Here is a 25,251-nt window from a genome sequence, read left to right on the forward strand (position 1 = left end):
AGCTGATGGTGGTTGGAGATGTATGTCGTGATGTGGACCCGCATCCCAGGACAGAGAGGTCCTGTTCTGCGTGGGTTTGCTGCTAGAGATTCTGTCTCCTGGCTGAGTCCATATGGACATTTCCTGGGTTGCAGAGAATGCTAGGAAGCGTCTGGCGTACGTTACATTGAGTCATGTGCAGTGATGAATGCATGGCCCCTGGGGGCCAAGGGAGGGGGGCACAGGAGAAGGCTTCCTGGGTGATACGGACCCAGAGAAGTGATAGTTTGTTTCTCTGCTGCTCCTTCACTCTGCAAGGGCCGAAAATCCCTGCAGTACCTCCAGGGTAGGGCCCCTCTGTCTGTGGGGTCCCAACCACCCCCTGCTCTGGAGCTGGCCAGCATGGGGGAACTGCTCAGGGGAACGGGCCATGCAGCCTGTGCTCACGGCAGCCCCTGTGATCTGCCCTGGGGCCAAGCCTCCCAGACTGTGCAGAGCACACGGTGGGGTTTGTAACACTTGTCAGAGTCGCCCCTTAGCAGGGGGGACAGCGACAGGGCAGAGGGAAGGCCTCCAGGTCGAGGGAGCTCTGGCGCATCCTTGACAGAGCATGGAAGGAGTGGCTCTGGGCTCTTCCTATTCTAGGTCAGTCAGTCAGTGCAGTCTGGGATGCCCTCGCCTCTGCCTTTCTCAGCTCAAGGCCCAGTCCGGTGCTGGCCCTGCGGCCAGCCCCTCGCCAGCGTTAGCCCTGGGGAAGGTTTCTTCAGCCCAGCATCCTCCTGTTCTGCTTCTTTCAGCTCTGCGGGACCCCTTCCGAAGGCCGAGGTCCTGAGAAGCGCTGTCCCTCGGGCTCCCTCTGGTCTTGCCAGCGAGCAGAAGGTCAGAGCATTGGCCTCCCCCGCAGGAGCTTTCTCTGCTTGTGTGAGGGGGGCGGGGAGTCAAGGAGCCCAGGGGGAGTCTGGGCCATTTCCCCGTGCTCAGCCGCCGGCTGCTAGCAGGGATTGCCAAGCAGAGCCCTCCACGTGCCTTGCAGTGCTGAGAACAGCAGCCCCCTCTAGTTCACCTGACCCCCCAGTTTCTCTGCGTGCCGTTGCTGTGGCGTCTGTGAGGCTGTACAGGTACTTGAGACTCCCAGCTGGAATGGTGCCCACAGAGGCTGCTTGTCTGCCTGGCCTGCAGAGCTCCTCAGCCAGCTCTCGTCAATGCAGGGGAACCCCCGGCAGCCCCATGCAGCCCTCCCCCATTCCCTGGCCTGGCGTGTACAGGGAGTGCTGGGAGCAGAACCGGAAGGGGCAGGGCCTGACCTTGGCCTGATTCTTCCCAGGGAGCTGCTGGTGGTGGGGGCCGAGGGGGGGCATGGAGGCTGTTGCTGCCTGTGGTGAAGGCTGGGAAGGGGGAGGGGCACCCGTGGTGCAGGTGGGCAGGCAGGGAGGCTGTCGCTGCCAGTAGTGGGGGTTGGGGGGGCAGGGAGGCTGTTGCTGCGGGGGGTGGGTGTGCGCAGGGAGGCTGTTGCTGCGGGGGCGGGTGTGCGCAGGGAGGCTGTTGCTGCGGGGGGCGGGTGTGCGCAGGGAGGCTGTTGCTGCGGGGGGGCGGGTGTGCGCAGGGAGGCTGTTGCTGCGGGGGGGCGGGTGTGCGCAGGGAGGCTGTTGCTGCGGGGGGCGGGTGTGCGCAGGGAGGCTGTTGCTGCGGGGGGCGGGTGTGCGCAGGGAGGCTGTTGCTGCGGGGGGCGGGTGTGCGCAGGGAGGCTGTTGCTGCGGGGGGCGGGTGTGCGCAGGGAGGCTGTTGCTGCGGGGGACGGGTGTGCGCAGGGAGGCTGTTGCTGTGGGGGGCGGGTGTGCGCAGGGAGGCTGTTGCTGGGGGGGCGGGTGTGCGCAGGGAGGCTGTTGCTGGGGGGGACGGGTGTGCGCAGGGGGGCTGTTGCTGCGGGGGCGGGTGTGCGCAGGGAGGCTGTTGCTGTGGGGGGCGGGTGTGCGCAGGGAGGCTGTTGCTGTGGGGGGTGGGTGTGCGCAGGGAGGCTGTTGCTGCGGGGGACGGGTGTGCGCAGGGAGGCTGTTGCTGCGGGGGACGGGTGTGCGCAGGGAGGCTGTTGCTGTGGGGGGCGGGTGTGCGCAGGGAGGCTGTTGCTGCGGGGGGCGGGTGTGCGCAGGGAGGCTGTTGCTGCGGGGGGCGGGTGTGCGCAGGGAGGCTGTTGCTGCGGGGGGCGGGTGTGCGCAGGGAGGCTGTTGCTGCGGGGGGCGGGTGTGCGCAGGGAGGCTGTTGCTGCGGGGGGCGGGTGTGCGCAGGGAGGCTGTTGCTGCGGGGGGTGGGTGTGCGCAGGGAGGCTGTTGCTACGGGGGGCGGTTGTGCGCAGGGAGGCTGTTGCTGCGGGGGGCGGGTGTGCGCAGGGAGGCTGTCACTCACAGGGTTGTGGGGAACCCTCTTTGCAGAGGTGGAGCTGCTGGCTCTTCGGGAGAAGCTGCTCGTTTCCTTCCAGGATTTTGTGTGGCAGAGACACGCTTCGCTGGGGGCAGCCAAGGACTCCTGCTTCCTGCAGAGAGAGAACTGCACCGGGGTGACGCAGCTGCATGGTGCCCACTACACGGTGAACGGAACCCTGCTCGTCGACAGTCCTGGCTCCGGTGCCACCCTCTACGTCAAGTCAGGTAGTCAGGCCCCGCTTTGCTGGGTGGGTCCCAGGGGGCAGCAGTCAGGGCTGGTCTGTGGCTGGGCATTTCTCCTGCGTGGGGCTAAGCCCCATTCGCGGGGGCTCCTCCGGGTCTGGAAAGCCCTGCTAGGTGCTGGCCAGCCCTCTGGGGAAGGGGCAGACTGGGTCCCTATTGTAGCTTCTCCAGGGCTGGGCCACTGGTGTGCTTGTCTTTGCAGCCTGCTCCCCTGGCTATTTCGGCGTGAGGTGTGCAAGTCGCTGCCTGCCCTGTCCCGGCACTCGCACCTGTAACCCCCTGAGTGGCCGCTGTGAAGGGCTCCTGAGCTGTGTCCGCAGGGTTGGCCCTTCCTGTCTACATGGTAAGGGTGCAGCCCCCCCTCCCAGTGCGGGCGGGGTGGGGCTGGGTGCGTGTGCAGTGCTCTGATGGGAGGAACATGCACCAGATTCTGCTACCTGGGGCGGGATGGGGTGGAGCCCAATTAATGTGGAGGGGAGAGGAGATGAATGGAGCTGGGCTGAGCTGAAGGGCAGCGTGACCAGCCCCAAGCCCCTGCCCGCCACTTGGTTTAGCCTAAAAACATAGCACTGAGAGGAGAACCCCATACCCATCTGGCTCTGTGGGGCACAGGGTGAGTCTGGGGGGTTCTTACCCTCAGTGATACCCTGGAGTAGATGCCAGCCAGGCTGCAGCCGTGGCCGATGGTGCAGGGGCAGCTCTGTTCCCTGCAGCCTGTGTGCTGTGCTCCTTCCCGTATTGCCCAGAACCACTTCGTCTCCTGCGCACATTCGGCTGGCAGCCAGCGTCTGGGAAAGGCAGGCCAAGCCCCAGGCCCTCACTCTCCCTGGATTGCACAGTGGCACTGGTGAGGGCATGGCCCAGTGCAGGATGCACTGCCAGTACTGAGGCGTGGGACGGCACCACCACACCCTGCAATGCCTGCCCATCCCTCGATGGGTGCATCGGGATCCCCCCGGGGGGAGGAAACATTGCATGGGAAAGGGTGTGTAACACACTGCTGGAGTACCCCGAGCTGGGAGCCGTCATGTTATCCCCTGCCACAGCAAGAGGGAACTTTGCTGGCAGTTAGATTGTGTATCAGCTCCCTGCCATACTAGCCTGTCTGCCTCCCCAGCAAACTCCTCTAGGCCCTCCAGGCCCAGACCTCACCTAGCAGGTAACAGCCAGTGAACTCCTGTTTCTCTGCAGGGCACAGCCCGTCCCACGGTGCAGCCACAGAAGATAGGAGCTTCGCTGCTCTGTTAGTCACTGCGCCACAGCTTATTAATGTACCTGGGTAAATACACCCTTCCCCTCAAGCCCAGCACTGACCTGGTTCATAGTAAAAGTGAAACAAGTTTATTAACCAAAGAGCCCGGTCAGGTGATACCAAGGAAAAGGGATAAAGGCAGAGACGGTTACAAGCACATACAAGTGACCATCCGCATCTCAATGTCTAAACCGTACTCCAGCAAGATCCAGTCTCTGTTCAGGATGGTTTCTGTCACCCCAGCCTCCTTTCCAGCTTTCCACAGGCCAGCCTGGCCAGGCCCCAACACAGCGATCGTATCGCTTGGTTTCTTTGTCTCCTGACAGCGCAGAGATCCCCCAGTGTGACTGTGGTATATGGGGAGGCCCTGCCAAGTCAGTGGGCGAGGACTGCAGGCCCTGGCCAAAAGGCATGTCCCTGGTGATGAGTGAGGGCTGTCTCCTTGTTGCCTCACCAGGTCTGGTGAGCGGGAGGTGCCCTGGAGGAGCTGGCTGGTGGTACTGGGACGGACACTGTTACTACGTGGAGGAGAGCGATGCCAATACGTGGCAGCAAGCGGAGGCAGCCTGCAGTGCCTCTGGAGAAGGCGTGGGGCTGCTGGCTCTCGACAGCCTGGAGGAGAAGGTACGGGGGCTGTGCCAGGACGCCTGGGCCCCTCCCTGAGCAGAACAGATTAGGAAGCAGGGAGGAAGCCGAGGAGCCTTCCTAACTCCAACCCCTGGCTGCTCTCTCTGTCTGTCTGTCTGTGTGAAGGAAGGCGACTCCTGGGCCCAGGTCTCCTTTCCCCAGTTCTGCTCACTGACAGTCACTGAAACGCCCCGGAGCCGCCTTGCATTACCCTGCCAGGGCAGCTGTGCCTGTGGGTGGGAAAGCAGCACAGGGAAGGGGTGAGAGGGCAGCTGGGCTCCTTGGGTGGGAAGAAGCCGCTGTAGGACGGGGCTCTCCACAGTCCCAGCCACACCCCTGCTCCCTGCCCACGGGGCGGGAGGGGCCCGGAAGGGCCTCCCCTGGCTCTCGGCTTGTCCTCCTTGTGAGGCTGAGCGCATCCTTCCTGTGCACAGGGGCCCATGGCCTCTGGCTGCTGGGCGCTACCCTGTGGGTGACATGGGGCATGTCCTGGCTGGAGCTGGCTCAGAGGGAAGGGGGATGGGATAGCAGCAATGTGCCCAGCAAGTGCAGTGGGCAGAGTGAGCACCCCTCTCCATGGGGAGGGCTCCAAGGGGTAGTCCCCTCTCTAGAGGGACACATGCAGCCACTTCCCTGTGCTGTCCCCTTTCCAGTCACTGAGTGGCGGGATGGGAAGTCTGGATACACTCCGTGTGCCCTGCATCCTCCCCCAGGATGTGCGCAGGGTAGCAGAATGCCGGCTTGCCATGGGGCCATGGGGCCATGGGGCAGGGTGAGCTCCTCCCAGCTAATTGCACCCCCTGCCTCTTGCCCCAGGACTCGCCCTACACGTCTCCTTCCTTCTGAGCTGCCCTTGGCTACTTACCACCCCCCAGATCCCCTTAAGCTCTGCTGAGTCAGAGAGCGGAGATGTGCCCTGCACTAACCCAGGTCCTGACTCCCCACAGGCCTGGGTGACAGCCATGGTGCAGAGGGACAGCTGGACTGGGCTGAATGACCTAGATGGCGACGGCAGCTGGACATGGGCAGTGGCTCAGCACGCAGATGGTGCTGCTCCCTGGTGAGCGTGTAGCTGACGGTGCCAGATGGGCCTGCTAGGGGAGTGCTGGGGATACCCACACCCAGACAGTGGGTTTGCCCTCCAGCTGCTCAGCGCAGCCTGCTGTCCTTGGGGCTGTAATACCTGGGGCTGCTACTGCTCAGGGGGCAGTGCTCACTCCCTAGCTGTGCCTGGTCGGGCAGCAATGAGACCTGGGCCTCCCTCTGGCCAGTCCTACTCACCTGCCCACCCTCGCAGACAGAGCGGCTGGCACGGCCTGTGTACGGGGCACTGTGAGGGACTGTAGGTGAGTCCAGCACTCCTCCGGGGGATCAGGCAAATGGGGTGGCATCCCCCTTTGCTCCCTCACCTGTGGGGCTGGGCGCCTGGGGCATTTCTCCCTCTCCCCGCCCTGCCCGTGGGGCCAGGTGCCTGGGGCGTTTCTCCCCCTCCCCGCCCTGCCCGTGGGGCCGGGTGCCTGGGGCGTTTCTCCCCCTCCCCGCCCTGCCCGTGCGGCCAGATGCCTGGGGCGTTTCTCCCCCTTCTCCATTCTTCAGGGACTAAGGTACCTCCTGAACCCTCCTCCATGCTGCTTGCCCCCATCAGTAGGCCCAAAGTGCGGTGCATCCTGCCCAGGTGGAGGTGCCCACCGTACCCGTCTCTCTCCAGTGGGCTAAGGCTGTGGCCCTTTCCACGGGAGGGGTTCCTGAGCGTTCCCCTGGCCTGAGGTGTGAGTTGTAGGGGCCCTGCACAGTGTCCTGTGTTGCAAGGCCCTGGCTGCTGCTGGAGAGACCGTCCTGTGTTTCCGCCTCAGGCTGGCCGATGTGCCGCTCCTTCCGGGAGGCTGCCTGAGCATCGGAGCCCCGGGGGATTCTGGCCTTACCGTGTCCAACTGTTCAGGACTCAAGCCCTGGGTCTGCGAAGGAGCGGAGGGTACGTACCTGCCAGGCTGCCCCAATGGAGAATTCAGTGCTGAGACCCTCGGGACGGCCTGGGACACCACACACGGACCAGGCACTGACCAGGGAGCCGGGCAGCCCTGAGCCAGACTCAGTAACGCTCACCGTTCAGCAGCTGCCAAACCTGCTGTGAAAATACTGCATGCCTGGTCTCCTGTGCCAGACCCGAGGGCGGGGCGGGCGGGGAGAAGCTCCTCGTCTCCTGTGCCAGACCCGAGGGCGGGGGGGGGAGCTCCCCAGTCTCCAGTGCTGGCTCTGTGGATGCGGGGGAGGAGCACCCCAACCCCTTGTGTTGGGCTGGGCTGGGGGAGCGCCCCAGCCCCTGTCAGGGAATGGGCTGAAGGCTCCCACATGGTAAAAGTTCATTGTGCTCAGAGCATGGCCTGTGGGCTACTGCCTGGCCGGCCCGGGGTACAGATGTCCTGACTCCCATACTGCAGCCCTAGCTGCCCTGGCGTGATGACATGAATGCTGGCAGTTCTTACAGGCTAATCCCACAGTGGGCACCTGGGTCTGGCCAGAAGCCTGTGCTGGCTACGGGACCTTCACCTGGGGAAGATGCTGCACACTGCTGCTGGGCCAGGGGTCCCTGTTTGCGGGCTGACTGGTGCTACTGGGGCTGAAGAGCGCTGGCAGGGGTGGCAGTTCCCTCTTCCTTCTGGCTCCTTGGCAAGTTGCTCACTGGAGTTGCCTGTTTTGGTTTCCAATGCTCTGCCAGAGGCAGGGCTGGGGGCAGGGACCTCTGACATACAAAGGAGGACAACCAGCTGCCCACCTGCGGGCTCAGACAAAGCCTGGGCCAAGGAAAGTTCAGTTCCAACTGTGGGAAGATCTCAGCTCAGTGAGGTGCCCCCAGGGGTGGAGCTCACTTCCCGAGAGGGACGACAGGAGTCTGTGGCAGAGGGACACCTCACGCCACGCTTGGTGAGCACCTCCAGTGTGTGCTTACGAGCCAGGGGCCCCCACTGCTCTGGGTACATGGGCACAGGTCCCCGGAGCAGGACAAGTGAGAGAGCAGACACAGCTTAGACAGTGGCAGGAAGCAAGAAGCAAAGCAGGTCAGGGTTGAATACTGAGAAAGTAGGCTAGGGTCCTAGCCCAGCCCGGCACGCCGTGGCAACCACAGCCCAGCCCGGCCCAGCCCCCTGTGGCAGACGCAGCCTGGCCCGGCCCTGCCCCTGTGGCGCAGACAGCCCAGCCCAGTCCATGCTGTTTGCCATGGCGTATTTGTGGGACTGTGCTAGAATAGCATGGTGCGCTATAGCCCAGCCCCCATCTGGGTAAGTAAATAGAAAATGTAAAGCAGGAACGTGAGCTCGGGCTGAAAAGGCCAAAGGGGTGAGAGTGGGTAAGGACTGCATGGCCATTAGCCCAGGGACGCGTGTGTGCGTGTCTGCCCTGAGAGGCAGGCTGGGCCTAGAGATGGGGCATGTTTGGGTTTGGACTGAGTGGGGGGTTCTATGGTTCTTCCTGATCATTTCCTCCCTCCCCCCCCCGCCCCCCCTGCTGAGTGCTGTGCCTGCTCGGACACTCCAATGCTGTTCCGTGAGTGACTCTCTCAGTCACGGAGATGATCCGGAGCCCTTGTTTCTGAGACAGTTCCCTGGAGCCGCTGCCCCACGGAGCCTGGCTGGAGACACTGGAATGGTAGCTGCTACTACCGGGACTCGTCCTTGGCCGGCAGCACCTGGCAGGAGGGGCTGCAAGTGTGTCGGCAGTTCCGACAGACAGAGCTGCTGTATCTGACCTCGCGCCAGGAGAAGGTGAGAACCAGACAGCCCAACCCAGCAGAGCGCCAGAGACCCACTGGACTAGCGCACGCCTCAGGCCTCCGAGAGGACATGAGGTGGGGCAGGGCTCCCGGCCCTGCTGCTGGAACAGGGCTCTAATCTGGGGGCCATCGAACCCAGCTGCGCAGCTCCCTGAGCAGGCAGAGTCCTAACACAGAACCCAAGAGGAGCCGGAGGACATAGACCAGGGTGTGAAGTACAGGAAGGGGGCGGAATAGGCTGATTTTAACTGTGTGTGTAGGAAACAAGCCCCCCCTCTCTCACACAGGTCGCTGTCTTCACACTGGGCTGCCTAACGTCAGGCATCCAGAGGCAGAGATGCTGAGCTTCCCCTGAGCTGCAGGGGCTCAGCGTTGCTGGTGATCTCTAGGCCCAACTGTTTGAAATGTGGCGCAGGAGCTGGGGGACCAAATTTCCCTGTGCTCAAGACGGGACACCCGGTAAAATTACTTGTATTCAAGCGAGTTCAACGGCAATCGGTCAGAACTGTGCAGTACAAATGTTCAAATTAACGTCAAGTTGCCTGAGCCCCCGGCAAAAAGAAATACTGGGTAGTTGGATTCTTTTTATTTACCTTCTTATCTTTAAGGCTTTAGAGTTCACAGGGAGAGAGGTGACACACATCCCTACCCCGCCTCTGCACAGGGAGAGGTGACACACACTCCTATCCCCTGCCCCTACCAGGGCCGGCTTTAGCAGGTGCGGGGCCCCACGCTGGGACGTGAATTGTCTCGTGCCCCCCGCCCCTACTCCGCCCCACCCCCGCCCCGTCCCTGCCCCATTGGATCCCTCCCCAAATCCCCGCCCTGGCCCCGCCCCAATCCCGCCCCCTCACTGCCCCATTGGATCCCTCCCCAAATCCCCGCCCTGGCCCCGCCTCTTTCCCAAGCACGCTGCATTCCTCCTCCTCACCCCTCTCTCCCAGGCTTGCGCTGATCAGCTGATGGCGGCGCAAGTGCTGGAGGGATGGGGGAGAAGCAGGACGCGGCTTTTTTTTTTTTTTTTTTTCCCCACCGGACGTTACGGGGCCCTCTTAGGCGCAGGGCCCCATTCCGGGGAATCAGCCGGATCGGCTTAAAGCTGGCCTGGCCCCCGCACGGGGAGAGGTGACAGACACCCCTACCCCGCCCCTGCAGGGGGAGAGGTGACACACACCCCTCTCACCCTCCCACACGGGAGAGGTGGCACACACCCCTCCCCCACCCCTGCAGGGGGAGAGGTGACACACACACACTCTGGTACACCTCTCTCACACAAGGGAGTGGGTAGCTGACCAACCCGACTCTCCCTGCCCAGCATTCTCCGCCCTCCATGCCTGGCTGGGCCCCGGGATGGACCCGCCTCTCCTGGTACCTGGCGCTGTGTCTTCCTGAGGCAACATGGGTGGGGGCACACAGGGCGCCCCCACCCCCGATTTCTGTCAGGGTTCACACCAGAATGTGGCCAACAGCAGCCGTTCATCGCTGTGCAGGAGGGAAGGGACAGGAGCTGCTTTCAGCCGCGGGGGAGGGGGAGAAGGGGTGACCTGGCCCGTGTCTTTGCAGAGCTCAACTCTTCTCTTCCCCCCTCACTCTGCCCCCCCCCCTGCGTGGTTGGAAGCAGCTTGTCCCTTCCTACCTGCAGTGTCGAAAGGCAGCTAACACCTCCAGGCTGCTGCTGGCCACCAGCATAACCCAGCCGCCTCCTGTCCCCCGGCTACAGTGTGGGCAGGAAGGGGTTAAGCCTTGGCATGTGCAGGGCTCAGCTCCTCCTGGCCAGCGCCCTGGGCTGGAGGGTCCTGGGCTTTCCCGGGGTGCCGGCCCAGCCAAAGGCAGCGGGGGAAGGAAGGCACCTGCCAGCCAGGCTGTCAGTCAGCTGAGCGCTCCGACCAGGGGCTGGTTCTCCGCACAGCCGGGGGGAGGGGGCTGTGAAAGGGAAAAGCAGGGAGAGGACAGAGAGGGGGAGCATGTAAAGGGCAGACGGGGGGCAGGAGAGGCGACACTTAACTGGCTGTCAAGTATCAGAGGGGCAGCCGTGTTAGTCTGGATCTGTAAAAGCAGCAAAGAGTCCTATGGCACCTTATAGACTAACAGACGTATTGGAGCATGAGCTTTCGTGGGTGAATACCCACTTCTTCATATGCATGTCCGACACTGGCTGGCGCCTATCCGCATTCACCAGTTGCAGCTCTGCAGTGGGGGCTGCGCTGACAAACCAGCAGGGGGAGCGGCCGGTCCCAAGTGCTGCATCTTCGCCCCACCACCACCTTGCACACCCACACCCAATGTCAGCCCTTGGACCCCCCCACTCACTGCTGGTGGGCAGACGGCTGGCGAGCAAGGATCCGGCCAGCAGCAGGACCCGCCAGTACTGATAGGGGGAGACAGAAAATGCGGGACAATTTGCGTGTTTTAAAGAAAAAGTCAGGACCCTTGCAGGAAGACTTAAATACAGGACTGTCCCTTTAAAAAAGGGACGTCTGGTTACCCTACACAGGAGTGTAAGAGGATGTCTTGCCCCCCAGTCCTGAGACTGTCCCGTTTCCTTCCAGGACTGGATATGTTCAAACTTCAGGGGTGCCTTCTGGACAGGCCTGAATGATCAGACGGATGAATCCGTATTTCAGTGGACTACACGCGATCCCATCACCTGGCAGCTCGCGGAGTGAGCACTTGGCTTTCCTGATACTTTTGACATGGACGTTACGTGAAAGCTTTTATGGCAGGGCCTGTACGAGTCTTGGCCAGGCAGAGGAACACAGGAATCAGCAGGTCCATTTAGTCCAGTGTGCTGTCCCGACAGTGGCCAGGACAAGACACTTCCTACAGGGAAGGTGTTTGAAACCCCCCACTGGGCAATTCGGGAGTAAACCTCCCATCAGAAAAGTTTCTTCCTAAATCCCTGCAGTGGGCGCTGGCTCTTGCACTGAAGCCTGGGGGTTTCTGTCTGTGAATGTTGGGCCCAGCCATCAGATGGGCTAACGTCTCCCCTCCTTTGTGAACTGCTGCTAAGCTCTTGCCGTCTGTTAGTGACATGGGAGCTGGGACTGAGACCCAGCAAACATCCCAGCTAGGGGCCACCAAATGCCCACTGGGTGGGACGATCTGTTCATCTCTGTGATCTGGGCTGGACTCCCACACATCCCCTCAGGTGGAAGGCTCTGTAGCTCATTAGCAACACCCTGAGGCAGCCAGCCCCCCATAATGCTGATGTGCCACCGAGGAGAGCAAAGTTGTGTTCTGGAGAGAGATGTCAGTTCGATCAATCTCTGACCTGTGTGGCGCTCACACAGGTCGAGTCTTCTGCTCTCTTCAGCCACAAGCAGCGGTCTTGCCCCACACAGGCCATTAGCCAAGTTTGAACATATAACCTCCAGATACGCAGCCCAGATCTCCACCCACGGCAGCTAGAGGAGGAACCGTTGGGAGAGGCCTGCTCTTGTCCTCTGCTATTTGTGAACCAGCACTAAAACACTGGGTGTCGGGATTCCTGCGTTCTGGGCCTGGCTCTGGGAGCTGAGTGGTCTGGGGGTTCGAGGCAGCGTAGCCCTGTTTGGAACACCTGCAGGAAATGAACCTGAGATCTCTAGATCCAAAAGCACCAGGTTCTGCCACTTGAACGAAAGAGCTGTTGCTGGTAGCTCAGAGCAGGGGCAGAGTCCTAAAGCGCTATATGGGGTCTAGCCACTAGAGGGGGACAAAGGTCCACGCTGTGTGAGTGTGTGTGTTGCATACATTCTTGACATACAGTGCAACGCAGCCTCCCTTTTCCCAGGAGAATTTCCCAGGAAAGCGTGGTGGATGTTCTGAAAGCTCTGCTCTAGGGATTATTTGGGGGCGGCGTGCCAGCCAGTGCTATGCAGGAAGGGCAGAGTAGCTGATCACAGTGGCAGTTTCTGGCATTGGAATCCGTGACTCTGAACAGAGCGCTTCATCCAAAGGCCCTACCTTGGGGTTCTCAAACTGGGGGTCGGGACCCCTCAGGGGGTCACAAAGTTATTACATGGAGGGTCGCGAGCTCTCAGCCTCCACCCCAGGCCCCACTTTGCATCCAGCATTTATAATGGGGTTAAATATATAAAAAAGTGTTTTTCATTTATAAGGGGGGTCGCACTCAGAGGCTTGCTGTGTGAAAGGGGGTCACCAGTACAAAGGGTTGAGAACCACTGCCCTACCTCCTTTAAAGTGACAGTTCACAATTTAGCCACTAGATGGCCCCCCAGTCACTACTAAAAAGTCACTATTTAAGCAAAGCAAAGCGGGCTGCAGGCCTCTCTAGCCGGGAGCGCAGGGTGCTGCCTGGTTCCTCACTTGCTCCTTGCAGAGAGGTGTTTTTGCCACAGGTTTGAACTGTGCTGCAGGGAGCATCAGACACAGCGTAACCCAACTTTTCTCGGTAAGGGCAGGTCTGCGCCAGGGCCTCCTGGGAGTTCCCACCCGAAGAGAAGCACCTCCGAGCAGGCCAGGGGAGCTAGGCTGTGAAGGGAAGGGGTGGTGAGCAGCGCTGGGTGTAGGGGGCATGACAAGCAAACCAGGGCTTAGGCGAGTGCTGGCGCTGGCCACGGCTTGCCACACAATAACAGCCCTGCGGTTCATTTCTGTTTTGGGGAAGGCACTTACGAGACGACCTGGCGGACGGCGGCCTGAAGGATTGTGTGTGGCTGGATACAGCAAGCGGACTTCTAACGGATGCCAGCTGTGAGGAGAGAAAGCCGTTCATCTGCAAGTGCAGCGAGGGTAAGGGACTAGCCAGTGCCAGCCCAGAGCCTGAGCCCCACGCTGGCTTTCCCAGGAGCAGGATAGCACTTCCGCTGCATTGACAGTCCTGGGGACAGAGTCCATTATCTAACCCCAGAGCAGGTGCAGCCGGGCTCGGCTGTGGGACCTGCCTCCCCACCTCCCCTGCCATGGGAGGGGGCTGACAGGGGGCCCGTTCTTTGTGGCCTAGTTGGTCCTTGGCCCTGCCGTTATGACTGTCAATAAGTGGGCAAAGCAGCTTCTGTTGTAGGGCTGGACAGAGAACAGGACAGGGATCCCACAGCTCATTTCCCTCTGGGGCCAGCAAACAGCCATGGCTTTAGTCCCTCCCCGCCCGACAGAACTGCAGAGAGATGCTTGCTGGCCTCCCAGCTGAGTCTGGTCAGTGGCCAGAGGAGTAATGTGGGACTGCTTTGGGCGGGACTCGGATGGTTCTCCTTGATTCAGGGAGGTCCTTCTTTTGTGACATCTTCTCTCACTTGTTGTACAGTAACTCCTCACTTAAAGTCGTCCCGGTTAACGTTGTTTCATTGTTATGTTGCTGATCAATTAGGGAACATGCTTGTTTAAAGTTGTGCAATGCTCCCTTATAACATTTGGCAGCTGCCTGCTTTGTCCACTGCTTGCAGGAAGAGAAGCCCACTGGAGCTAGCTGGTGGGGGCTTGGAACCAGGGTTGTCCAGCAGCCCCCCTATCAGCTCCCCGCTCCCCTAAGTTCCCTGTGTGGCAGCTGCCCAGCAGGCTACCAATTGTTGGCAGTTCAGCTGTCCCTCCCCCCACTGCCATGTGCTGCTCCTGCCCTCTGCCTTGAAGCTGCTCCCTGGAGCCTCCTGCTTTCTGTGTGTGTGGGGGGGAGAAGGGGGCTAATATGAGGGTGTCCCGCTCCCCCCTGCTCCCCCCATTTCCATAGAGCAGAGCTGGGGGGGCAGGACAGGGCTCAGGACGGAGGGAGCTTGCTGACAGCAGCTGCGGTCTCAACTTCCTGGTCTGCTTAAAAAGGCAATGTACATAGAGTGGGGTCAGTGTACTTAAAGGGGCAATGTGTGTCTCTCTCCCTCACACACAGGGTGTGTGTCCCTGTCTCTTTCTGCCATGCTGTCTCCACTCCCTCCATTCGTGTTGCCTTGTAGAGTATGAGGCTACATTAACAACAATGTGTTAACCCCTGAGGGCTCAGCCGAGTACTAGTTCATCATTTAGCAGTAAGGCATTCCCTGGGAAACATCCCACCCTCTGACTCCACCACCTCAACCAAGCTTCACAATCACCATCGCTGTGTACAGTATTCAATTGTTTGTTTAAAACTTATATTGTGTGTGTGTGTGTATATATAGATATATATAATATAGTCTTTTGCCTGGTGAAAAAAATTTCCCTGGAACCTAACCCCCCCATTTACATTAATTCTTATGGGGAAATTGGATTCATTTAACATCGTTTTGCTTAAAGTCGCATTTTTCAGGAACAGAACGACAGCGCTAAGCGAGGAGTTACTGTATGAAGCTTCTCTGTCCCTTGACCTGCTCTGGGGGCCGGGCTCTGTCAGAGCTCACAGGGGCTGGCTCAAGCGAAATTTCTGAGCTCTCCAGGAGTGCAGCTCTCTATTCCTGCAGAGTTTAGGAGCTCGCCAGAACTGCTGCCTCCTCCAGCCCCTTAGCAGCCGCTTCCTGCAGGTGCACCCCAGTGAGCTCTGCCCTCCAGATCTGTCCCCCCGCACCCACACCCACACCCACCCCACTTCTCTAGGAGCACTGCTAAGCCAAGGGGGGTTGGGATGCCTGGGCGGGAGCCTGCAGAGTTTAAAAGCAGGTTCCTAAGCTTGGGAAGGCCTAGTTTATGGGTAATTAGTTTGTAATTACATCTTCGTTAGAAGCATCTTCCTTATAGCCACAGGCAAATCATCAAGTTTGAGCTGAAAATAACCCCTGGCAGTCACAAAAAGTATCTCGCCTTTGATCTTTAATTACTTGTAATTTTGCAAGGAATTAAATTCTTAAAGCCAAGTGATAACAATTTGGCACGTCGTCTTAATAATCCCTTCCTTTGTGTCTGTAGCAATAGCAAGGAGCACACAGACTAGATCGCAATTCTCCTGGCACGGCGTATCCGCCTCGCCTTCCAAACAGATGTCCTTGTTCCCCTGTTCCCAGCACCGCACAGCGCTGGCTGGGGGAAGAGCTCAGTGAGGGGCAGCAGCAGGAGGAATCCGAATGAAACTGGAATTTGAACATGTGCCGGATGTGGAAGGAGGGTCACGTTCTGCTCCAGAATGTCACGTCCCGGGCAGAATTAGAAGCCCCTGTTCCTGCTGGGCCATGGGGGAAGCTGAGAGCCCTGGTGCAGGCGGTGTGCCCCCATTCCTGTCACTGCCCCCTCCTCCCCGGGTGCGTTCGTGCTTCCCCCCGCTTTGGAAGCAGCTACTTTCTCCTCCGCTTCCTTCACCCCGCCTCACAGGCTCCTGCCATGTGTCCCAATCAGAAAGTGGGCCCAATCCTGTCTCTCCTCCACCTCCCTTAGTCTGCTCTGGCGGGGGAGCTGGCTCTGAGCCCTGCCCTCCAGTCCCAGCACAGGAAGCATGACAGGAGGCGGCTGGAAAAAGAGACGTGATTTTCTGAGGGTGGGCGCTCAGCCCCTCTAATGTGTCTCACCCACAATGGAGGCTCGCCACATGGCTCGTCCCGTGTGGAAAGGTGGCTCTGCTCTTTGGCTGGGTGGAGGCAGGGAATCCAGGCCCCAAAGGGCGTTAATTGCAGCTGCTGTGCAGGGAGGCCGGTTCGTGCTGCAGCAGCACACCCGCTTACACTTCCTCCTGCGCCGCCCCTTTTGGCTTTAGCTGTGGCTGGGGTTTGAAGCTGGCTGTGGCTTGTTGGGGACACACCGGCAACTCTGAACTCCTGGGTGGCTGCGGGTTTCTGTGCCTGGTCATTGTCATGTGCACTGCCATGCCTGCCGCGGGACCGTCACGTCCAGCAGCACCAGGGCGCTGGGGCGGTGAGGGGCTAGTGCAGGGCATTTGCTGGCGGTGCGGAGTGGAAGCGAGGCCGTGGCTCGCAGCTGTGTATCTGACAGCACACGTGTTTCACGAGAGACCCAGAGAAATTGTTTTTCACCCTCTGCTTCCCGCAGATACCGAGTGGTTTGTGAAGCAGCCTGGCCGGGGCGTGGTGGGAGACCCAGCATTCCTGCACCCCTCTGCCGAGAGCCTGGAACAGGCCAAGCAGGAGTGCCTCCGTGAGAGGAGTGTGTGCGCAGGCGTTCTGCAGGCTGGGACAGGCGTCTACCTGATCAGCTCCAAGGCTGGCATCATCTCCCGACCCAACTCCACACTCTACATATGGACCAGTAAGAGCAGATCCTCCCATCCTCATAGCTGCAAAGCGGTAGCATGGCCTTGTGCGGAGAGCAAGGCATTGCGGGCCTGATCGTACCCTGCCTGCTCCTTGCCGAGTCACTGGCACCCAGGCAAGGGGAGTGCCCGGGTGTTGGTGCAGGGTGGGGGAGGAGCGGGCCTGGGAACTCAGCAGACCTGGGTTCTAGGTCTAGCTCTGCCACTGATCTGCTGTATGACTTGGGTCAGTCAAGCCCATCAATCAGTGCCTCAGTTTCGCCCCAGCCCTAGCTTCACTGTTGGGCTGCAGAGCAGGTAAACTGGGAATAAGCCTGGTGCAGGAGGGCCGCTGCATTGCCTGTATCCCAGCCTCTGGCACAGGGTGTGCTCCAGGGCAGGCTGGGGGCAGGGCAGAGACAGGGTGGGGGGAGGGCAGGGACAGGGTGGGAGCTGGGGATTGGGGGAGGGAGAGGAAGGAGGCATGGCTGGGGAAGTCCTATGCCCTGCTGATTCTGTACCTCTACAGAGCCCCATGGGGCCATTGCAACAGGGGTGCAAGTCAAGCCCAGCATGCCCTTTGTCCCAGTGCCAGTGTAGGATGAGTCTGTTAGCCCATTTGTGCAACGCTTGCTCCGCTCTGTGAAGGCTGTTGGGGCTGGGTGGGTGCCAAGGGCTAGATCTGTTCGCCCAGCCTATGGCCTGCAGCGGTCTGCTGAGCACCCTCTCCTCTTCGGTTGCAGTATGTGCTGAGGGGTTCAGCGGCCTGCGCTGTCATAGATACACTGCCCCCCAAGAGCGACCCCCATGTGATTGCAGTGGCAGAGTCCGGGTGTCGGCAACCCAAGGTGAGAGCCCTGGCCCTTCTGCTGCCTGGTCTGGTGAGGTGAGAAAAGGGGCTGGGTGTGGCGGGAGCCTTGGGGTGTGTCATTCCATAGGGGATGTTAATTGGGAATCCTACAAAAAGTGGAAACAGGGATGAATTGCTAAAGCGGATTATAAAAGAATAGCACAAGCATAGAATCATAGAACTGGAAGGGACCTGGAGAGGTCGTCTAGTCCAGTCCCCTGCACTCATGGCAGGACTAAGTATCTAGACCATTCCTGACAGGTGTTTGTCCAACCTGCTCTTAAAAATCCCCAATGATGGAGATTCCACAACCTCCCTCGGCAATTTATTCCAGTGCTTAACCACCCTGACAGGAAAATTTTTCCTAATGTCCAACCTAAGCCTCCCGTGCTGCAATTTAAGCCCATTGCTTCTTGGCCTATCCTCAGAGGTTAAGAACAACAATTTTTCTTCTTCCTCCTTGTAACAACCTTTTATGTACTTGAAAACTGTTATCATGTCTCCTCTCAGTCTTCTCTTTTCCAGACTAAACAAACCCAATTTTGTCAATCTTTCCTCATAGGTCATGTTTTCTAGACCTTTTTGTTGCTCCTCTCTGGACTCTCTCCAATCTGTCCACATCCTTCGTGACATGTGTCGTCCAGAACTGGACACAATACTCCAGTTGAGGCCTAATCAGCGCGGAGTAGAGTGGAAGAATTACTTCTCGTGTCTTGCTTACAACACTCCTGCTAATACATCCCAGAATGATGTTCACTTTTTTTGCAACAGCGTTACACTGTTGACTCATATTTAGTTTGTGGTCCACTATGACCCCCAGATCCCTTTCCACTGTACTCCTTCCTAGGCAGTCATTTCACATTTTGTATGTGTGCAACTGATTGTTCCTTCCTAAATGGAGTACTTTGCATTTGTCCTTATTGAATTTCAGCCTATTGACTTCAGACCATGTCTCCAGTTTGCCCAGATCATTTTGAATTTAAATCCTATCCTCCAAAGCACTTGTAACCCCTCCCAGCTTGGTATCGTCCGCAAACTTTATAAGTGTACTCTCTATGCCATTATCTAAATCATTGATGAAGGTATTGAACAGAACTGGACCTAGAACCAATCCCTGTGGGACCCCACTCATTATGTCCGTCCAGCATGACTGTGAACCACTGATAACTATTCTTTGGGAACCGTTTTCCCACCAGTTTTGCACTCACCTTATAGTAGCTCCATCTAGGTTGCATTTCCCTAGTTTATTTATGAGAAGGTCATGCGAGACAGAATCAAAAGCTTTACTAAAGTCAAGATATACCACATCTACCACTTTCCCCCTATCCACAAGGCTTGTTACCCTGTTAAAGAAAGCTATCGGGTTGCTTTGACATGATTTGTTCTTGACAAATCCATGCTGACTGTTACTTATCACCTTAGCATCTTCTAGATGTTTGGAAATGGATTGCTTAATTATTTGCTCCATTATCTTTCCGGGTACAGAAGTTAAGCTGACTGGTCTGTAATGCCCGAGGTTGTCCTTATTTCCCTTTTTATAGATGGGCACTATATTTTCCTTTTTCCAGTCTTCTGGAATCTCTCCTGTCTTCCATGACTTCTCAAAGATAAGCATGTAGGGACAAAATCAGAAACGCTAAGGCACAAAATGGGTTACACCGAGCAAGGGACATAAAAGCATAAGAAGAGGTTCGTTAAATACATTAGAAGCAAGAGAAAGACAAAGGAAAGTGTAGGTCCTCTACTTAGTGGGGAAGGATTGCTAACTACTGATAATCTCAAGAAAGCTGAGGTATTTAATGTCAATTTTGTTTCAGTCTTCACTAAAAAGGTTAATGGTGACCAGATGCACAATGCAATTAATATTAACAACCAGAGGGAAGGAACACAAGCCAAAATAGGGAAAGAAGAGGTTAAGGAATATTTGGATAAGTTAGATGTATTAAAATTGGCAGGCCTCATGAAATTCATCCTAGTGTACTTAAGGAACTAGGTGATGCCATCTTGGAAGCATTAGCAATTATCTTTGAGAACTTCTGGAGGACGAGTGAGGTCCCAGAGGACTTGAGAAGGGAAAACATAGCACCTGTCTTTAAAAAGGGGAACAAAGAGGATCTGGGGAATAATAGACCAGTCAGCCTAACTTCAGTACCTGAAAAGATACTGGAACTAATCAGTAAACATTCAGTTTGTAAGCACCTAGAGGATAACAGGGTTATAAGGTGTGACAATGCGGTTCTGGCGGAACCCAACTGAGAGTGCCAACTCAGGACAAATTGCTCAAATAGGGCAGTTACAGCCCAAGGCTGGGGTTTTTTCCACCTCTAAGGCAAACCAAACCAGCCAGACTATGAGGACTTCGGTCTCACCCCACTGGCTAACCGCAAGTCTCACAAGCAATCTCCTTAGACACTCCAGTTTCCCAGTACTCCCACCAGTGCCACTCGTTATGGGGACAAATGGTTATGAAAACCAATACCCCAGTAAAAGAAAGGAGGTTCTCCTGATCCCAAAGGACCAAGCCCCAGACCCAGGTCAATATACAAGTTAGGTATTACCCACAAATCACGCTGCTGCCAATCCTTTAGAATCTAAAATCTAAAGGTTTATTCGTAAAAGGAAAAAGATAGAGATGAGAGTTAGGATTGGTTAAATGGAATCAATTACATACAGTAATGGCAAAGTTCTTGGTTCAGGCTTGCAGCAGCGATGGAATAAACTGCAGGTTCAAATCAAGTCTCTGGAATACATCCCCCGCTGGGATGGGTCCTCAGTCCTTTGTTCAAAGCTTCAGCTTGTAGCAAAGTTCCTCCAGAGGTATGAAGCAGGATTGAAGACAAGATGGAGATGAGGCATCAGCCTTATATAGTCTTTTCCAGGTGTAAGAACACCTCTTTGTTCTTACTGTGGAAAATTACAGCAAAATGGAGTCTGGAGTTACATGGGCCAGTCCCTGCATACTTTGCTGAGTTACAAGGTGTATCTGCCTTCTCTCAATGGGTCCATTGTATCGCTGATGGTCCTTAATGGGCCATCAAGCAGGCTAGGCAGAGCTAATCTCAGCTTGTCTGGGATGTCACCCAGAAGCATAGCATAAGTTTGCCATACAGACAGTATAGAGCCAATATTCATAACTTCGACTACAAAACTGATACACACATATAGACAGCATAATCATAACCAGTAAACCATAACCTTGTCCTAGACACCCCATTTGACCCCCTTTATACAAGATTTGGGTGCCACTACAGGACCTTGGTTGCAACAATGATCTATACGGTCCTGGTTTATGTCAATAACGTCACACCCCCAATGCAAAATTGATGCAGGAAGGGATGACACAAACATCACTGACTGCATCCCAAGAGCTCCCCATCCTGGGTTCTGTCTCACTACAGCTAGTATTGGGTTAGAAGCCATACCAGTGTATAACCGAAATGGTTTATCAAAATCATGTTTAACCACATGAGTGAACCTCTTTACAACCTCAAGGTAAAACTTAGTTAGAACAATAGTGGATTGGATCTGCTCTTGCAGCATGGTTCCTGTATGTGTCATGTGATCTTGCCAAGAGCTAAAGAAAACAGCTACTTTATCCATACCAGCTCGGGCAAATGTTTGGAACCCCATTAACATCGAATAAATGCAGATATTAATGTTCTTCATAGTACAGGAATCTTGGCATTTAGCCATGAAAGCAATATGGTAGTGTGCCTCAGTCTTCCTTTTCATAAAGCACATTAGGTCTGGAATGTCTTTTCCCCTGTGAAAAGTTCCCATATTGTTTATAGGCATTACCTGTGAAACCCCAGTGTAACAAGGCCTTTTAACATAACGTGTGTTCTCATGTATTCCTTTTAACATGTTCAAGGGATTCTCCAAAAGATTAGACACATTGTACATTTTTACAGTTTGTGGCAATAGCAACACATTCATTACAAAATTAAGCAATAACAACAAGTTCATTGCAAGTGTCCATCTGCAATCATGGTTGTCATGCCACCCCTTTGACTCAATACCATTGGAGTTTGGGCATTTTAGGGTTAACCTGTGGCTTCCCTTTGCAAAATTCAGTTTTCTCTGTCCTCCTTGTCCTGCAGAATCAAACCCTGATTTCTCTTGCTTAACAGAATTCACTGGCTGATGGGGTGGGCCCTCTGTGCTAACAGCTATTAGCAAGTCCTCCCTTTCCCAGCCAGGCAAGTAATTTGCACTACCCCAGACCAGAGCCAGTTCACCAGTTTTCATATCCTTAACTGCTATAATTTTCAAGGCTGGACTTTGCCTTAAAGAGATACCACACAAATCCAAAGAGTCTGCGGGTGAGAGTTTACTTGCTCTCCCCCGCATCCTCAAGCATTCAGCCATAAAACTGCTCTGCTCTGACACATCAGTAACCAAATCTGTCCTCAAACCCTGAAGCACAAACTGCTTGTTTAAAGAATCAGAAAGGAGACATTCCTGTTCCAACACCATTGTCTCCCCAACAAGTTGGCCCCACACAGCCACTTGGTTATAGGGCTGCCTCAATTCCTTAACAACTTTTACTTCCTCTGAGACCTTCTCAAAGCTACCCACACTGGATCTTTTAAAAGGAAAGTCAGTGGATCCATTCACAACAGACAATTTCTGGCTGCTAGGAACTGAAACTTCCTTGATTAAATCACTCTCACACCCTTTAGTTGCAGGGAACTGCTTGCACCGAGTACCATGAGGATTCCTTTCTTCAGGAGCTTTTTTAAGCAGCAAATCACCCCTCACAGAAATTCTGCCCTTACCCTCTTCACCTAGGGCTTGCTCTAAAGGAACCCTTTCCTGAGCAACAACAGACTCTGTCTGGGTTTTACTTGCATTCAGGATCACCTTTGGCCCATCAGGCAGATCTCTACACAATCCCCTTTCAGGCAAACCCATAGACTTCCTAGATAAAAGGTTAGAAATACTTCCCTTCTTTTTGCCACACACAAGCTTAGGAATTTTTTCCTTTTTGCTACAAGTTGTTAAACTGTCCATAGGTACCACAACCAAATTACCTTTCCGCTCTCCTTGTGCCCTGACTAGGGTATCACCCTGATCAGACAGAGTTGTTACACCCTTCTCCAACCACCCATGAGCAATAGGCAAAATACAAGCACCAGAATTTTCTGGTCTCTGGGATTTTGCTAAGACACTAACTGGATGCAACCTAGTTATGGTGCCATTTTTCCCAGCAGATGCAAACTTAGGACCATTCCCTTCCTGGGCTTTAGTTGAATCCAGAACCAACTCTGAGACAGCTAAATTACTCTCAACCATCACAGGCCGAAAGGCCCCTTCTGTCTGCTCCACAGACAAAAAAGAGTTGGAGACGCATTTTTCTTTACTAGACATACAGTTTGGGATTTCATTTTCCTTGTCCCAGCAAACCGGGCTGTTTACAGACAACTGCTTGGAGACTGGGGTAGCTTCCTCCATAGGCAAGTCAATACCCCTGACAGACACAGGCACATTTCCTTCACTGTCGCTATTCTTTGCACAGGAAACAGATAAGGTATAGGGACACTCATCTTCCACTCTCCTTGCCTTCCCAAACTGCTGACTAGATAAAGCCATCAGTTCACAAGACTGCCTAGGCTCATCCAAAATCTCCTTGTTCTCCTCTCCCTTCGCTTGATCTAATTCCAGATTTACTTCTAAGACATTAGATAGACATTCAGAAACTTCATTTACAGCCAAACAGCTACTTTCCAAGGACAAACTTTTGGAGAAACCCTCCATAGGCACAACCTTAGGATCAATCCTCTCTTGTGCCTGGTTTGTATTAACTTGACTGACCATAGCTTTAATATCATTTCCAATCATAATATCCTTAGGGATTATGTCTTTTACTCCCACAACCATGGTGCCCTCCAAACCCTTCCATTTCAGGTGGATTTTAGCCAAAGGCACCCTGACAAAATACTTAGATAAGGCTACAACAGTTACATCTTCACCTGGCAAATAATCTTCCTTCCTGACAAGACTTGCTTTAACCAGAGTAATATCTGCTGCAGTGTCCCTCCATGCCATACACCTTACTCCATTCACTTCTGCACTGCTAATAAACTCTGCGTTATTTCCCCCATATTTAGCTTTAATGTGAGTTTTAAGGTCAAATTCTTCAGAGACCACAGAAACAGCATTTGCACACAGGGCACCAATGCTGGGCTCTGTGTGGCTTGCCTGTGAGTTTACAACAACAGGGTTAGCATTTGCCGTGGCATTTGGAGTTGCTGGTTTTGGGCTGCCCTTTAGTGTCGGGCAGTCAGGTCTCATGTGGCCAAGGATACCACAGTGATAGCATGTAACCTGTTCCGTCCTGGGATGTGAGTTCCTACCCTCCGGGCCCCCTTGAACTCCTCTAGAAGAGTCAGGGACAGATTTACTTTTAAATCCTTCCCTCCTCTTGAACTGGGGAGAATGGTGATTACTTTTCCCCGGGGTTTTACACCCTTCTTGAGCCCTGTTTTGGGTATGGGCATCCGCAATCTCTGCTGCCCGTAGGACTGACTCAGGGTCCCTGTCACACACAGCTGCTTTCACATTGTCAGGCACAATGTCTAAGAACTGTTCCAAAGTTATTAAATCCAGCAATTTTTCAAAACTCCCATGAACCTTGGCTCCCACAACCCACTTTTTAACAAAACCCATCAGCTTATGAGCACATTCTACAAAAGTACAATCCTTAGACATTTTAAACTCTCTAAACTTAACTCTGTAAGATTCAGGAGTAACCTTGAATCGCCTTAACACAGAATCTTTAAACTGCCCATAATCCAAGGCTTTTTGTTCCCCCAAGTCATTAAATACCTCCCTGGCTTTTCCAGTCAGTCTGGTCAGCAGGACAGGCATTCGCTGACCCTCAGGGATCTGGTACAGATTGCAGAGGCGTTCAAAGGTAGACAAAAACTCCTCTATATCCTCAGTATCATTGTAAATGGGACACATCCTTTCCCAGTTTTTCTCATGGCGGGGGGGAAGTGGAGTACCTGGTGGGGATGACTTTCTCCGCTCTTCCATTACTTGGAGCTGAAGTCTGGCCGTCTCCTGTTCAGCAACGAGCAGCTCTAGACGCCCCTTACGAGCTCTCTCTTCTCTCTCATCAGCCTCCTTCTTTCTTTGATCGGCTTCTTTCTCTCTCTCAGCAGCCTCCTTCTTTCTTTGATCGGCTTCTTTCTCTCTCTCAGCAGCCTCTTTCTCTCTCTCAGCAGCCTCCTTCTCTAATTCTGCTATTTTTTGCTTCTCCAGCAATCGAAGATCTGCTAGCTTCTGTTCATGCTCAAGTTGCAGTTTACTTGTCACCCTTTGCATCCTAATTTTTTCTGCATCTTCTGCAGCCTCAGGTAAGGGCTGTGCTCTTGCCCCCTGATCACTGGCTATTAACAGATTTCTCAGTTCTTCCTTTGTAGCTTTCTTTCTAAAGCTTATCCTCTTTTCTGAACACCAATTTTCCAGGGCTTTTTTGCCAAGTCCCTCATATGTTCTTTGCTCAGCCATTGCAGCAGCTCTTTAACCAACAAAACTCTCAATCCCAAAATTCAAATTTGGACAGTGTGGGGTTCTGACCCAAAGCTTAATTGACCTGGTTCTGTGGATCCAAGCACGACTACGCCACTGTGACAATGCGGTTCTGGCGGAACCCAACTGAGAGTGCCAACTCAGGACAAATTGCTCAAATAGGGCAGTTACAGCCCAAGGCTGGGGTTTTTTCCACCTCTAAGGCAAACCAAACCAGCCAGACTATGAGGACTTCGGTCTCACCCCACTGGCTAACCGCAAGTCTCACAAGCAATCTCCTTAGACACTCCAGTTTCCCAGTACTCCCACCAGTGCCACTCGTTATGGGGACAAATGGTTATGAAAACCAATACCCCAGTAAAAGAAAGGAGGTTCTCCTGATCCCAAAGGACCAAGCCCCAGACCCAGGTCAATATACAAGTCAGGTATTACCCACAAATCACGCTGCTGCCAATCCTTTAGAATCTAAAATCTAAAGGTTTATTCGTAAAAGGAAAA

The 25,251-nt window shown here is 55.2% G+C and overlaps 1 protein-coding gene and 1 long non-coding RNA gene across 3 annotated transcripts in view; both read left to right on the forward strand.

Annotated features, from left to right (window-relative positions):
- Positions 1-2,375: 2,375 nt before the first annotated feature.
- LOC128825053 (uncharacterized) lies at positions 2,376-4,510 on the forward strand. The gene is made up of 3 exons (XR_008442584.1): positions 2,376-2,621; positions 2,842-2,982; positions 4,349-4,510. It is a non-coding gene; the product is annotated as an uncharacterized LOC128825053 (long non-coding RNA).
- Positions 4,511-5,472: 962 nt separating this feature from the next.
- The window catches only part of LOC128825232 (C-type mannose receptor 2-like), a 34,145-nt gene continuing 14,366 nt past the window's right edge, over positions 5,473-25,251 (forward strand). Inside the window, exons 1-7 of one of the 2 annotated variants that reach the window (XM_054007499.1) lie at positions 5,473-5,578; positions 6,372-6,490; positions 8,116-8,279; positions 10,837-10,949; positions 12,897-13,021; positions 16,169-16,384; positions 17,111-17,215. In XM_054007499.1, the coding sequence (XP_053863474.1) occupies positions 5,481-5,578; positions 6,372-6,490; positions 8,116-8,279; positions 10,837-10,949; positions 12,897-13,021; positions 16,169-16,384; positions 17,111-17,215 (940 nt within the window). In that variant the 5' untranslated portion in view covers positions 5,473-5,480. The remainder of the gene's footprint in view (positions 5,579-6,371; positions 6,491-8,115; positions 8,280-10,836; positions 10,950-12,896; positions 13,022-16,168; positions 16,385-17,110; positions 17,216-25,251) is intronic. The other variant, XM_054007500.1, reaches the window with a different exon arrangement.

The sequence above is a fragment of the Malaclemys terrapin genome, chromosome 17 (genome assembly GCF_027887155.1).
Source record: "Malaclemys terrapin pileata isolate rMalTer1 chromosome 17, rMalTer1.hap1, whole genome shotgun sequence".
NCBI classification, from domain to species: domain Eukaryota; kingdom Metazoa; phylum Chordata; order Testudines; family Emydidae; genus Malaclemys; species Malaclemys terrapin.